General features: G+C 49.1%; 1 protein-coding gene across 8 annotated transcripts in view; it reads left to right on the top strand.

The window, feature by feature from the left end:
- The window catches only part of PATZ1 (POZ/BTB and AT hook containing zinc finger 1), a gene marked incomplete at its 5' end in the record, with an annotated part of 31,287 nt that extends 18,171 nt beyond the window's left edge, over positions 1 to 13,116 (top strand). For 3 of the 8 annotated variants that reach the window (XM_083590070.1, XM_083590068.1, XM_083590067.1), the window contains 3 exons: positions 2,200 to 2,371; positions 7,227 to 7,364; positions 11,359 to 13,116. In XM_083590070.1, coding sequence (XP_083446196.1) covers positions 2,200 to 2,371; positions 7,227 to 7,364; positions 11,359 to 11,780 — 732 coding nt within the window. In that variant the 3' untranslated portion in view covers positions 11,781 to 13,116. The remainder of the gene's footprint in view (positions 1 to 2,199; positions 2,372 to 7,226; positions 7,365 to 11,358) is intronic. The other 5 variants (XM_083590073.1, XM_083590072.1, XM_083590071.1 and 2 more) reach the window with 3 other exon arrangements.
- Between the last annotated feature and the right edge of the window lie 876 nt (positions 13,117 to 13,992).

The following is a 13,992-nucleotide window of genomic DNA, read 5'->3' as shown; positions in this document are numbered from 1 at the left end:
ATATGCAGCAGCAACTTAACACTCCTGATCATCTTCAGAACTCTAGAATTCAAAGGAGAGCAGGGAATCCCTGGCAGATGTTCCTGTTGTGGAACTTCTTAGCCCTTTCTCCCTCTGCCCAGAAGAGATGTGTTTGGGCGTTACAAAGGCAGCCCTAGTCTAGGATCCAACATGGGCGTTGTGTGCCGTCACACGGGCCCCGGAGGGAGCAGGATGTTTAATAGGGAGGGGTTGACCTCTATGCTGAGCAGGGGTTTTCACTTGTAGGGATTCAAATTGTGCCCCATAACCTTTTCTGCTTCTAAAACTGCTCTGGTGAGAGTCAGGCTTGCATGTGTTCAGAACTGATACGTATTATATATGGAAGAATTCTGAAGCTTGCCTAAATTACGCAAATGAAGCCATTTCCGATTGATATTGCATAGTCTGGTCTATCATTTTAGCGAATTTCCCCCTTTTTATTCTGCTGCTGCTTATACTATAGGGAAACACTGGAGGCCTTCCCTCCACCCTGCACATACACTTGCCTTAGAGCCATGAGGGCTAGTAACATGGCTCTTTTATTTATTTTTGTGGAAAGTGAGATTAGCAGGAAGCTTAACTCTGCGCACACAATGGCCTCTCCTGCGGTGGCTTTCCTGCACTCCCTCTGAATCGTAGCCCTGGTGGCTTCTCTAGAACGACCTCTCGCCTCCCCTGCTCTTAGTTTTCTCCGCTACTTGTGGCTGTCATATTCCCTCTTTATTCCTTCTGCCTTCCCACCCCTACCTTGCCTTGTGTGTGATTTCCCCTATGCCCAGGAGTTTTGCCTTTCTCCATCTGGCCCGGGGGCACTTTCTGCTTGGCCTCTCTCTCCTCCACCACCTTCCCTTCCCTGCCTGCTCCCATCTTCATTCATCTTTCCTTGCCACAGCCTCATTACTGCTGTTTGAGGACCTCTCCTCCTGTCCTTCCCATCTTCTCCCTCTTACTTAGATCATGATCGTCCTGGTAGAACCATCTAGCACTTCATTGTGGGGAGCATATAGTGTTTGGGAAGAGTTAGTGAAAGAGCGCTAACTTGGGGAGACCAAAAAGAGCCCTGGCTTCTTAGAATAGCCTTTGCCAATGCGGTGCCCTCCAAATGGTTTAGACTACAACTCCCGTCAGCCCCCAGCCAGTGCAGCCGTATTTGACTACAGCTCCCATCAGCCCCCAGCCAGTGCAGCCGTATTTGACCACAGCTCCCATCAGCCCCCAGCCAACATCCTTGTATGATGCCACAGCTGATGGGAGTTGTAGTCCAAAGCATCTTGAGAAAGCAGTCTAGAAAGTCATAAGCAATGCATTGCATTTATCCTCTTCAAAGTGCTGCAATCTAATGGAGTCCCCAGGGGAACTTTGGATGCTGTGTCTTTTTAGCATTGGTGATTTAAACTGCTCCCTTTGAATAATGGATGTGCTCAGGCGCCCATTCTAATCATGGGTACTGAGTTATTAAAATTTACTTATTTACAGGCCAATTTTCTATTTTAAAAGTTCCAAGTGGCTTACAGAAGATTAAAAAGAACAGCGAGCAGCACGGAAGGCCATGAATAATTAAGATATCTAAAGAAATCCTAATGGCAGGGGAGATCAATAAAACTAACTTAAATTAAATTTAAGCACTCTGGGCTGTCACCGCTCTGGTCAGGAGCTCTGGAGTTGCTCCAGCCCATACGTGGAGCTCATCTGCTCGATTCTGCTTCTCTCTTCATTCTGTAGAGGGGAGCCCTCAGTAGGATGTGGAAAAGCCCTTCCGGATACCACAACACTCTGTGTTGACCTGAAGTCCTGTGTTTGCAAGAAGCTGGTGGGTTAGAGCAGCCTCGGCCAAGCCAGGGCCCTCCAGATGTTTTGGACTACCACACCCATCAGCTCCAGCTGAGGCTGATTGAACTTGTAGTCCAAAACAACTCCCCACCAAGCTGGGGATGTGCCCGAAAACAGAATTTGCTTGCTTGCTTCTTGAGCTGGGGTGCACTTGGCAAAGCAGGGCTTGACTCCTCAAACGTTTCTGCCATCGTAAATGAAGGTGCTGGAAGCCTGCTTGTTGATTTCGGTGCCCCTCTTGAAATCAATAGCCTCACGTCACCGTAGTGTTAACCGTAGTAGCGGTGTGTGTCTGCCTGCCTATGCGTGTGTTTGTGTGTTTAATGTGGGTTTTGCTGCTCTCCACAGACCTGCAACGCCTCTTTTGCCACCCGGGACCGGCTGCGCTCGCACCTGGCGTGCCACGAAGACAAAGTCCCGTGCCAGGTCTGCGGGAAGTACCTGCGGGCGGCGTACATGGCCGACCACCTGAAGAAACACAGCGAAGGACCAAGCAACTTCTGTACCATCTGCAACAGAGGTAATGAGCGCAACTTCTTGCAAAGCGGGCAAAACGAGAATCCACAGGGCGAGAGGAGGGGAACTCGGGCAAAAGGCTTCTCCAAGAAGAGAAGGAACGGCAGGTTTTTTGCAGCTGGCATCAGCAAAGGGTGAACCGCTTGGCTCTTGAGTCCCACTAACAGTGGTTCTCAACCTGTGGGTCCCCAGATGTTGTTGGACTACGACTCCCATCATTCCTAGCCAGCATGGCCAGTGGTCAGGGATGATGGGAGTTGTAGTCCAACAACATCTGGGGACCCACAGGTTGAGAAGCACTGCGTGACTAACAAATCCCTAGCTGGTTGGCCACATGAGCACAAGTGGGACTATCACAGGTCTCTTGCCTCAACTCTCACACCCACTCAGCCACATCCCCTTGGCTAGCCTGGAGGGCCAGGTGGTGTAATGGTTGGAGTAGGGCCTGGGAGACTAGGGTTCACATCCCCCCTTATCCATGTGACGATCACTTGGGGGCCAGTCACTGCCTCTCAGCCTAACGGACCTCACAGGGCTATTGTGGGGATTAAATGAGGAAAGGGAGAGCCACGTACACCATCTTTTAGTGCCTTGGAGTAAAAAGGTGGGATGTCAAAGCAGTAAATGAATAACACGTCTCTGCTCACCATCAAATTCTGAGGGATCAAATCATGAGGGGCGTAGAAATTTCTTGGAGCAGCCCAGACTAACAACTAGTCTCCCATACCCCTGATTCCCTTCACTGAGTAAAAACAACACTTGGAAGTACCTGTGGAGGTCAGAGCCAATTCACCTCAGTAGTTGAATGGTGTTTTTCCATCTTCAGCTTAGGAGATTTCCAGACAGAGAGCAGGATGGTCCAGGTTATCAGAAATGTGGGGTCCGAAAAGCGAATGAAGTCTCTTGGGATAGGGAGGCGAGATGGGGCGAATTCCCGCCCAGTGCTAAATACCCACAAGACCCCAAAAGCAAACCCGCAGGTTCTCATCAGAACTTGGCTGGGGCACCTAAGCCCCTTCCCAGGTCCCATTTACCAGCGTTTTAAAACGGGTAGGTGCCTGATCCTTCACACTCTCACACGTGTGTGCTTTGTAAGGGTTGTTCGCACATTATTCTGTACCTGGGTACAGATAGCCTGTATTTGGGTTCAGCTGCTCGTGAGACAGAGTCTACAGGTGTTCATTTTAAAAGGCACCGCGTAAAAAGGGGGTGTTTTGCTCAGGTGTGGGACTGTCCCTGCAGCCTCTCTACATGGCCTTAGGATCATAGGATTGTAGAGTTGGAAGTAACCTCCCAAGGGTCATCTTGTCCAACCTCCTGCCTTGATTGTGGGTGGCTTGTTCCCATCAGATATGAGCAGCCTCATACCCAGGGCTGCTCTGGAAGTCTATAAGAAACAAAAAAATAAAATTAAAAATAATGCAGTTTTGAAAGGTTCACTCCGCTATCTGGATTTGAAATGGTGCCCAATTGTATCTGAACAGAAAGAACCCAGCTGCTTCATCTATGGAGCCATCGTGCAAAATGTAGTTAAAATTCTTGCAGTTGGTTAAAATCAGCTGAGTTTTGAAAGACTCAGTCCGCCATCTTGATTTTAAAATGCTACCAATTACTGGAGGCAGCGCATAGCCGTTGTGACAAGTCGCCGTTGATAGCCTTTTCTTCCACGAATTTTGAATCATATCTGTAGCCATCACATAAAAATGGAAGTGCGTCTCCACAGATAAACACATAAAGCCGTACAGTAAAGGTAAAGGGACCCCTGACCACTAGGTCCAGTCGTGGCCGACTCTGGGGTTGCGGCGCTCATCTCGCTTTATTGGCCGAGGGAGCCGGCGTACAGCTTCTGGGTCATGTGGCCAGCATGACTAAGCCGCTTCTGGCGAAGATGGGCAGCCAGTGCTGCTGTATAACCGGTGGTGTCACATGTTCTCAACCAGAAGCTCCTGACAGCATTCTGACCACCCCATTCTGCACCAGCTGGATCTTGAGAACCAGGCCCAAGGGCAGCCCCACATAGAGCACAGTATAGCAATCCAGCCTTATGGCTCCAGTCCATGAAACTTATTGGGAGGTTGCCCAGGAATGTGCAGAGTACCACCACCCCCAGTCTGCTGATGACACCCCTGATTTGGGGAGAGGGGTTCAGCCTGTAGTGTATGGGGTGGCTCACATTGTCTTAAATATGTTTGTAAGCTAGTTTGGATACTTGTGGTTTTGGGAGGTTAATGGGGAAGGTAAGGCCTAAATATTTTTTTGACAAGCGAGTAAGTAAATGAAGCAAATAAAGACCCTTTTAAAAAGTGTGAAATAGCAGAATAATGCCCCAGGAGCCAGAATTAGATTGTGTAGCCCCATCGGTTACAGTTTTTGGGAGGCTGGCCAACACAACATAAACCCGTCAGAGCAACAGACCACTGCAATTATGGCAACTGCAGAGCCAGGTGATTGTTGCTGCCTTGGCTGCAGAAACAAAGATAAATGGATTACATCTCCATTATTTTCAGTTGCAGACTGTTGGGGGGAATCACATTTTGCTATTTCTCTCTAGAAAAACGGAGGTGCTCCTTTGCTGGTACTCTGGCTATAAAGGAATGAATAATACATTGGGTTTTTGTTTTTTCAAAAGCAGCAGCCAGATTCTGCCAGGCTAGTCTGGGGGTAGGCGGAACCTCAGACCCAGGAGGGGGGCATATGTGGCCCTCCAGGCCTCTCCATCTGGCCCTTGGGGCTTTTCCCAGGCTATAACCCTCACTGGCCTTGCTGCGCACCCTCTTCAGGTGGTTTTTGCCTTGCTGGGATGAACTGCTTGAACTGCAGTCATAGTTCTTTGCTTGTCTGGATGGAGGGTGGAGTGGGGTATGCATGTGCCAAATGCCTGTAGAGACCAGCTACCCGGGTAGAGACAGCGTGGCATAGTGGTTAAAGTGTCAGGCTAGGACCTGTGAGACCAGGGTTCAAACCCCCACTTGGCCATGCAGCTCACTGCATGTGTCACTGGGCCAGTCTCAGTCTCGCCTACCTCACAGGGTTGTTGTAAGGAGGGGGGAACCATTTTACGCCACCTTGAGCTCTTTGGGGAGTATAAGTGTAACAAATAAATAATACCGCACAAAGGTAGCACTTAAATTTCTTGCTCCACCCTGCCCACCACTGACATGGTTCCCCCCAAAGGGAATATGACCCTTGGGCTCGGGAAAGTCCCCGACATCTGCAGCAGATCAGCTTGTCGCTTCACATGATCGTATAAAGTTGTAATCATGCAATACTGTCACCATGTTGTGGCCTGGGAGGTAGAGAGCAATGGCCCAGTTCTCTCAGAAGCATCATTGTTTACAGCCTGGTGACTCCTTTCTGTGTTGCTTGGGTGTGCTCCTCTAGAATGCTGGGCTTGCTTACTTGCTACTCCTCAGGGCAGCCAGTCCCCAACCTGGTGCCATCCAGATGTTTTGGACTACAACTCCCGCCAGTCCCTGCCCCAGTGCAGCCGTGCATTCTCATCCGCAGCAAGTTGAGGAACTGCTGCCCAAGCCCCTCTCTCTCCTGGGCAAGGAGATTTCATTCCTCCTTCCTGTTTCCTTCCACCCCGTCCAAATCCACCAGAATAGGCAGCCTGCTCTCAGCCCAGGTGAATCAAGAAATAAGCATCCAGGCTGCCAAAGTGGCCTTCATACATTTATTTAAGATCTCCTGGCCTCCTTTTGCCCTGCCCTCTTCTGCAAGCCATATTTGGTAGATTGCGGATTTGTTTTAGGAACTGGGCCAGCTGAATCCTACAGGGAGCTCACTTAGCATGTGATTTGCTGCAGGAGAGAAAAATATTCAAGCCTGTGTCTCGGCCAACCTGGTGCCCGCCAGATGTTTATAAACTACAGCTCCCTTCAGCACCCAGCCAGCACAGCCATATTCAATTTTTATCCATTCGCAAAAAATTCCATAGTGCTTGCATTAGGCAGAAGAAGCAAAACATCATGTAAGTGTAAGATCAGCAATAAACTAAAGATGCCTTCAGAAAACAACATTGAAATACATTGCAGTGATGCAGGAACCGACAGGTGTTATCGCCTGACACCTGGGATAACTCACGTCAGTAGAGCATGCAACTTTTGCTCTCAGGTTCATGGGTTTGAGCCCCACGTTGGGCAAAAGATCCCTGCCTTGCAGGGGGTTGGACTAGATGACCCTCGTGGCCCCTTCCAACTCTACAATTCTATGATTCTGGAGAGCATCGGGCTGCCATGATGGCTGGGTCTTGACATGGATCCTGGAGGCTTCTTCGTTCTTGCTGCATATGCACCACCTACTTAAAGCACATGGCTTTCCTCCCAAGAATCCTGGGAACTATAGTTTGCCCTGCATAGAGACACAATTCTCAAGACCCTTAAACTACAGTTCCCAGGATTCTTGGTGGGGCGGATGACCCATGTGCTTTTAACTGTGTGTTGTGTATGCAGCCTCCTTCTCTGTGACCTCACCTATTCTGTGCATAGAGTCTCCGAGTTGCTTCTCTTTTTAAGTCACTTTGAGGCATCTTTTCGTATGGAGTGACAAAGAAATTCAGTATGGTGATAATAATAATAATTAATAGCCTTCTCTCCCCACCCTGGTAATTTCTGGGTCTTCATTTGCGAGAGCTCCAGAGGCCCGCTGCCTGCCATGTTGTGGCCTCCTCCTGTCGCACGGCGGTGGCTGGCTTTGATCTTGGTTCTTCGGGCGCCCGTTCTCTCGCAGAGGAGCCGAGAGGTGGAGGAGGAGGAGGAGGAGAATCTGGCAGCGGCTAAGCGGAGCGAGGGGGAAAGGCAGAGAGGCATCTGTGTCTGTCCTGGCGGCAGGATCTCATCTCCTTTTATCTTGTTTAGGTTTCTCCTCTGCCTCCTACTTAAAGGTCCATGTTAAAACCCACCACGGTGTTCCCCTTCCCCAGGTCTCCAGACACCCGGAGCCCATCCCGAATGGGGGAGCAGCGTTCCACAGCGTCAGGACCTATGGCATCAAAGGCAAGCGACTCCCTGCTCTACACTTTCCGTCTCTTGACGTAGGACCTTGTTGGGTGCTGGGGAACGGGCGGATAAGGGAGCGCTGGGGGGGGGGGGTAAGATGCCAGTCAGGAAATCCACCTTGTTCTGTTTGGGAGAAGGGCACAGCTGAGTTTTCCCTCGGCTGCCCCACTTCAGGCTGCAGGCAGAGGCTTGCATGTCTGAACACTCTCCCGAGATCAACAGCAGTAACTCACCCATCACTGCATGGAGAAAGCTAAGCACATAATAGGCTCTCCCACCAGCAGCAAACAGCCAAGTGGTCTTGGGACACCCACTAGCAGAGCAATCACTTAAATCATTAATGCCATCACAGACCTGTTAAACAAGATGGAGCAAGATGCCAAGAGTTGTCCCCAGCAAGCGGGATTAAAGATACCCTGCCTCTGAACTTGGAGGTTCTGTGGCCTAGTAACCATTGATAGCTTTCTCTTCCTCCATGCCCGACTAATCCCCTTTAGAAGCCATCTAAACCTCTGGGCATCCCTATATGATCCCATGGCGGTGAGTTCCATAAGATCATCCGCCATCCTGGTGGCCTCCAGATTATTTGGGACTAGAACTCCCATCAGCCTGAACCAGCTCAGTTGGGTTTTCTGGGAGCTGTAATCCAGAATATTTTGAGAGCAAATTAGGAAAGGCTTCATAGTGCGATGGCGCAGGGAGCTTTGTCAAGAGGAGTTGCCCTAGCTTCGACTGTTTTCCCTGTCCGACTGTTCACTTCTCCATCCCACCCATGCAGTGAGGCTTTGAAGTCCAGTTACAAACCTCCACCTGCCTGAAGTAGGACAGTTTAGGAAAAAGTTACAGCTTGGGTTTGGCAACCCTTGGAGAAATCTGGCAACCCTAGGAGAAATTTCTGGAGTTACTGAGAGAGAGTTCTGTTTTGATAACTGAGAGAAAGGCCTCTTTGATGGTGGGAGGAATTTAACGTCCCCTCTCCTCTTTCACTAAAGGCTTAAAAATTACATAGTTTTTGGATGCATTCTCCACTTGCCCCTTTATATATCTCCATCCCTTTGAGGCTTAGGCAGGGACCTTTGTGTTCAGGAGGTGCAATGGTCACGTAGCCTCGTTCCCTCCCTGCTTAAGATGGTCTCCCTCTGAGAATCATAGAATTGTAGGGTTGGAAGGGTCCAGCCGCCTGCAATGCAGGAATCACGGTTTAAGAATCCCTGACAGATGGCCGCCCAACCTCTGCTTAAAACCTCTGGTGAAGGGGCTTTATTGTGGAGCAAGGCTCACAAACATGGCCAGCATGTGTTAAGCAAGGTGGGAGCCATCTCTGCATAGTAAACATCATCCCTGTGCAAGAATACTGGCACGTCAGGGAGGTGGTTAAACTGGAACTCATGGCTGCTTCTTACCACCGATTAGCTAGTTTCTGTGTGCAGGGGACGGCTCTGTGTGGACAGGTGCTCAGCTGCATGAGTCCCGGCCAGCAGTCTGAAGTGCTCTAGAGAGCCAAGCACCAGTTTTTGGCTTGACTCAGGGAAGATGGAGAAGATAAGATTGGTGGATGGAATGACTGCCCAGAAACTTAAACCCAATGGGCCGTCATTTAGACTCCTCTGGCTTAGGAAGAGGCTGAAGAGGCTGTAGTGTGGCATTGACGTGGACTCATTCATTCCCCCATCCCTCTTTCTCTTTCCCGTTTTCTCTGGTTACATTTACACTGTACATTTAAAGCATTACGCTACCACTTTAAACAGTCATGGCTTTCCCCAAAGAAGCCTGAGAATTGTAGTTTTTTAAAGGGCTCTGAGGAGACTCACTCTTCCCCCTCACAGAACTACAATTCCCAGAGTTCCCCGAGAAGAGGGGATTGGTTGTTAAACCACTTTCGGAATTGCAGCCCTGGGGGTTCTCACGACTCTCAGCGCCTTGAACAAACTACACTCCCCAGGATTCTTTGGGGGGAGCCATGCCTGTGTAAGTGTTTTCATAGTGCTGAAAATGTCTGGTGTGAATGTGGCCCCTCTCGCACATATACAAAGGGGGCCTAGCTAGGAGGCCCAGTTAGGGTGGTCTATGTATGTGGCAGTTTCTGCATGTCACAAAGAGTAGTGTAGGGGTAGCTGGATAGATCTGACCTGGAGGGGGACCACAGTCCACCTGGACCTTCCCCGGATGTGCTCCAGCAGAACAAATCCCCCTCTTGTTTTAATGGGCCTTGCCCAGAATAACATCCCAGCAGATTGTGATGCCATGAGGGTCAGTGCATGAGGATATTTTGGGGGGATTTTCCACTGAAGGAACCAGAATGCCTCTTGACAGCTTTGCCTCCTCCCCTCCATAAAGAATCTGTTCTAGTTTAGCTAAAAGTTAAGGGCTCAATTAGTATTTTTTTATATAAGAGATAGCTCACAAGTTGCATCTTGGTTTGTGGGTGGAAGTTGGGCTTTCATGTATACTGTCCCAGGAAACAGCCAAGACCTTAAGGAAGCGTCTTTGGGCAGGGGTTGCTGGGACAACACAGGAAGCTGCCATATACCGAGTCAGACAATTGGTCCATCTAGCTCAGTATTGTCTACACTGACTGGCAGCAGCTGTGTGGGATTTCAGGCAGGAAGTCTCTCCCAACCCTACTTGGGGCTTGAACCTGATACCTTCTGCTTGCAAGGCAGACAGGGACAGCCCTTAAGCGAGTCAGGGATTCTCCTTCCTAAGAAGCTTTTTGCACACTTCCATCTCTCTTGTGCAGTCTGGTTTTGGTTTTGCGTTGGAGAGAGTAGCGAAACAATGCCTTCATTGCACTTTACGAGACACCCCAGTGGAAGACGCTTGCAAGGCTTTGCGTGGCCCTTGGGTTTCTTGAGAGATCCTGAGATGGGTCTTCCCAAAGGTGCTTTCACTCAGCCTTCGCTAGCCTGATGCTGTCCAGCTGTTTTGGACTTCAGCTTCTATCGGCTGCTGGGCTGATGGGAATTGTATTCCAAAACAGCTGGAGGGGGCACCAGACTGGCAAAGACTGCTTTTGTGTTAGGTGGGGAATAGGATCAGGCTCATTCTATATCCAGAGGATCATGATTCCTAACAACTACAAGGAAAGACTGGGATGTGTCTTGCTGGATTGAGTGGAGCCAGGAGGACTGAAATTTGGTTGGATCCCTTCCCCACCCCACCCACCCGCCATGACTCTTCATTTAAGGTCAGGCAATGTTGTTTGGTATTAGGGAGAGTCTTTCTGGACTTGACTCACCCCCCAACCCAGATATTGAGGCAGGATGATGGCAGGCGCTAAGCCTCATGCCGGTTCCCCAAGTAGCTTTGCAGTCTCATGAAGTCCTAGACCCATTGCGTTGGAAGGGACCCAAAGAGTAATCTAGTCCATTCCCCTGCAATGAGGCCAGGTTGGAGCTTCACCATTGCGCAAGGCTCAAATAGGTGAGCCTACCTGGTTCAGCACCCCAAACCCATCCCAGCCAAGGCTTCCCCTTTCCCCTTTCCTCAAAAAGCTGACTTTTTGACTAACATAAATGCATGAGGACAAGCAGGCTATAGGGGACCTTGATGGGCTCTGCCGCCCTGGCAACCCTCCCAACATTTTGCACTACTTCACCCCACAGTCACATGGCTGTACTGGTTGGGAATTGTAGGCCAAAACTATGTAGGGCACCAGGTTGGGGAAGGCTGCGCTAGTCATTTCAGTGTAAGGTTACCAGACGTCCCCGTTTCCCAGAGACAGACCCCAGATTTACAAATCAGTCCCCTGACAAAATCCATCTAGTAGGAAGTTGAAAAGTGTCCTCGGATTCATTGAAAAAAATCTGGTAACCGTATTTTAGTGGGTTTATGTCTACACAGCTGGACTGGGAAATGGGCAGGTTGTAAAGAGGTTCAGATGGATACTTTGGGATAAACAGGGAGAGGGGCTGCGGCTTGACCTTTAGCATGGGAAATCCACCGCAGGGGTCTAAAGAACGTGCCTTTTTTCTTTTTTCTGTCTCCCTAGAAGGCCAGAAATGCTCACCTTTGGATCAGATTGAGAGCTCGGATTCCTACGGAGACCTCTCGGACGCCAGCGACCTCAAGACCCCCGAGAAACAGAACGCCAACGGCTCCTTCTCCTCCTGCGACATGGTGGTCGCCAAGAATAAATTGGAGTCGGAGGGGGATAAGAAGTACCCTTGCCCCGAATGTGGCAGCTTTTTCAGATCCAAGTCCTATCTTAACAAACACATACAGAAAGTCCATGTCCGCTCCCTGGGGGCCCCCTTAGGGGACTTGGGCCCTGCCCTGGGCTCCCCCTTTTCCCCACAACAGAACATGTCTCTCCTGGAATCGTTCGGGTTTCAGATTGTCCAGTCCGCCTTTGCCTCCTCCTTGGTGGATCCAGAGGTCGACCCACAGCAAATGGGGCCGGATGGAAAATGAGGCTGGCTCCCGCCTTGACATAGCGGCTGTCTGCTTTGGGTGTCTTAAGATGGCTGTGGGCAATGTGTGGGAGCTGACAAAAAAATCCAGTTTTGTAGTGGGGAGATTTTTCTGTTTGAATTCCTTTTAGGTCCTCCCTTCCCTTCTCCCCGAAATCTTCCCCGGGGGGCAGAGAGTGTGCGTGTGTTGGGGGCCAGCTGTGTGGTTATCACCTGCATGGCAACGAATGGAGGGGCAGCCTTTGGGGGCTGCACCCCATAGCAGGGCAAAACGGCGCCAAGCACCCAGAAGGTCTGTGGGCGACCCCAGCTTGGAACCCCGCGGATGAAAACGAAACACCCCAAAGGCTGGTTGGGGGACTGTTAAGAAACCCTAGTTGATCTGGCAGAGAATTAGATGTGTGTCTCTCCTATCCTTTTATTTTGGTCCTTCATCCTTCTCTGCCTCATGACCCTTTCCTGAGATTCGCATTGTTAGCATCGTCGTCTGCTCATAAAAGCACATACCTGTGAGGTATCTAGTAGGTAGAGGTACCATTGTTCTTTAGGAAGAAAGGAAGAAGAAGAAGAAAAAACCACCAGAAAACGCAACTTACGAAAGCTTTTATTTTCTTTTTTGAAGAAGTCGAGGATGCTGTGCCAGAGGCAAGGGAGTTGAGGGAGGGTGCCCGCTGTCTGGCCCCATCAGATTCAAATCAGTCCTTGGGTGCAACCAAGCAGCAAAGTTCTCCTGAAAGTGGTGGGTGGGTGTGGGGGAGGTCAGGCAGGTGAGGCCCCCCCAGGAGCAAATCTCCCGCTCATTCCATTGGGGCTCCTTCAGGAGAATTTTAACTCAGTTTTATGCTGCTTTTTTTTCTAACTCGCTCTCGATATTCTCTCTCTCTCTTTCTCTTATTATGATTCTGATTATTACATTTATGATTTTAGGACCTGTTGTAGTGATTTGCTACTGAGAAGCCCTTCCGAGGGAATTATACAGAGAGCTCTTAAAGCAGCTGTCATGTTAGGGTTAGTATTAATTTTTTTTTTAGATGTATCATAATTAATAATAAACTTGGCTAGTTGATTGTTTTTAAGTCTATGGGATAATATAGTTATGCAAAACGGAAGAAAAGGGGAGGGGGAAGGTTTAAAAAAAAAAAGTAAAGGCAAGAGCCACACACTCGGTTGGCTGATGCATAAAGACCCCAAAAGATGAAATTGATCGGCAAAAACGATTAATTTTTCTGTACTACCAACCTGTTTAGTGCAAATGAATTATAGAGTTCAGAGTGATTAAAAAAAAAGAAAAAACAATTTGATTGGACTGCATTAAAGAAGTTAGAATGGTTACTTTATGCCCCTTCTTTTTGTCTGGTTTATTTTATTTTAATGTGGGGAACGTTTTGGTGAGGCATATGGAACTTTTCACTTTGAACCTGCTGTTAATTTTACAAGAGGAAAGGAAACCCTCCCGTCAAGGAAAACGGCACTGCTTTTCGGAGGCACTTAAGCTGCGTCCAAGTCAGGCGTTGGGTTCAGAAGTTGGTTGAGCAGATGTAATATTGAGGGGTGCGGAGGTGCATGATCCTGCTTGAGTCAAGCAGTTCGAATCTCTAGGGAGCTGACTGGTCAAAGGGGCAGTGGGTTAGGTAATTTATAGGCCCTTAACTTCCCCACTGAAATCAATGGGGACATAGAACTGTTCTAGTTTTGCTACATCACATTCCCAATAATCCTAATGGGTGAGTACTGTATAGCAAAAAAACAGTCACCACCAAGCCCTAATGATATACTTGTCTCCTTGAGATGCAAATAATAGGTTCTGCTGTTGTTGTTGTTCTTAACTGGATGATATGAAGGTGTTCTCTGTTTCACAAAAAATAGAGCTTTGGCGCAGATAAAAGGTCACCGAAACGGTGGAGCGTATAGCTACCGTTTTTGTTAGAATCTGCACATTAAGGTTGGGGATCCTTGCTAGGGCAAGATGCCAGGCATTTCTGTAAAGACATGCAGGCAATGGAACGTAAAACGAGCTTGCTGGATCATGCCATACACCCACCTAGTCCATTATCCTCTTCTCACAGTGGCTACATAGATGGCCCAATAGGAAGCCTTCAACCAGGACCCAAGCAGAGTGCAAGAGCCCTCTCGCCTCCTGCAGTTTCCAGCAACTGGTATTCAGCAGCATTAAGAACAAAAGCGGAGGCTGATGGATCAGACCAATGGTTCAT

The sequence above is a fragment of the Podarcis filfolensis genome (assembly GCF_964270895.1).
Source record: "Podarcis filfolensis genome assembly, chromosome: 16".
Taxonomy (NCBI): Eukaryota; Metazoa; Chordata; class Lepidosauria; order Squamata; family Lacertidae; genus Podarcis; species Podarcis filfolensis.
Note: the sequence above shows the minus strand (reverse complement) of the source record. Positions and strands in the feature narration are given on the sequence as shown.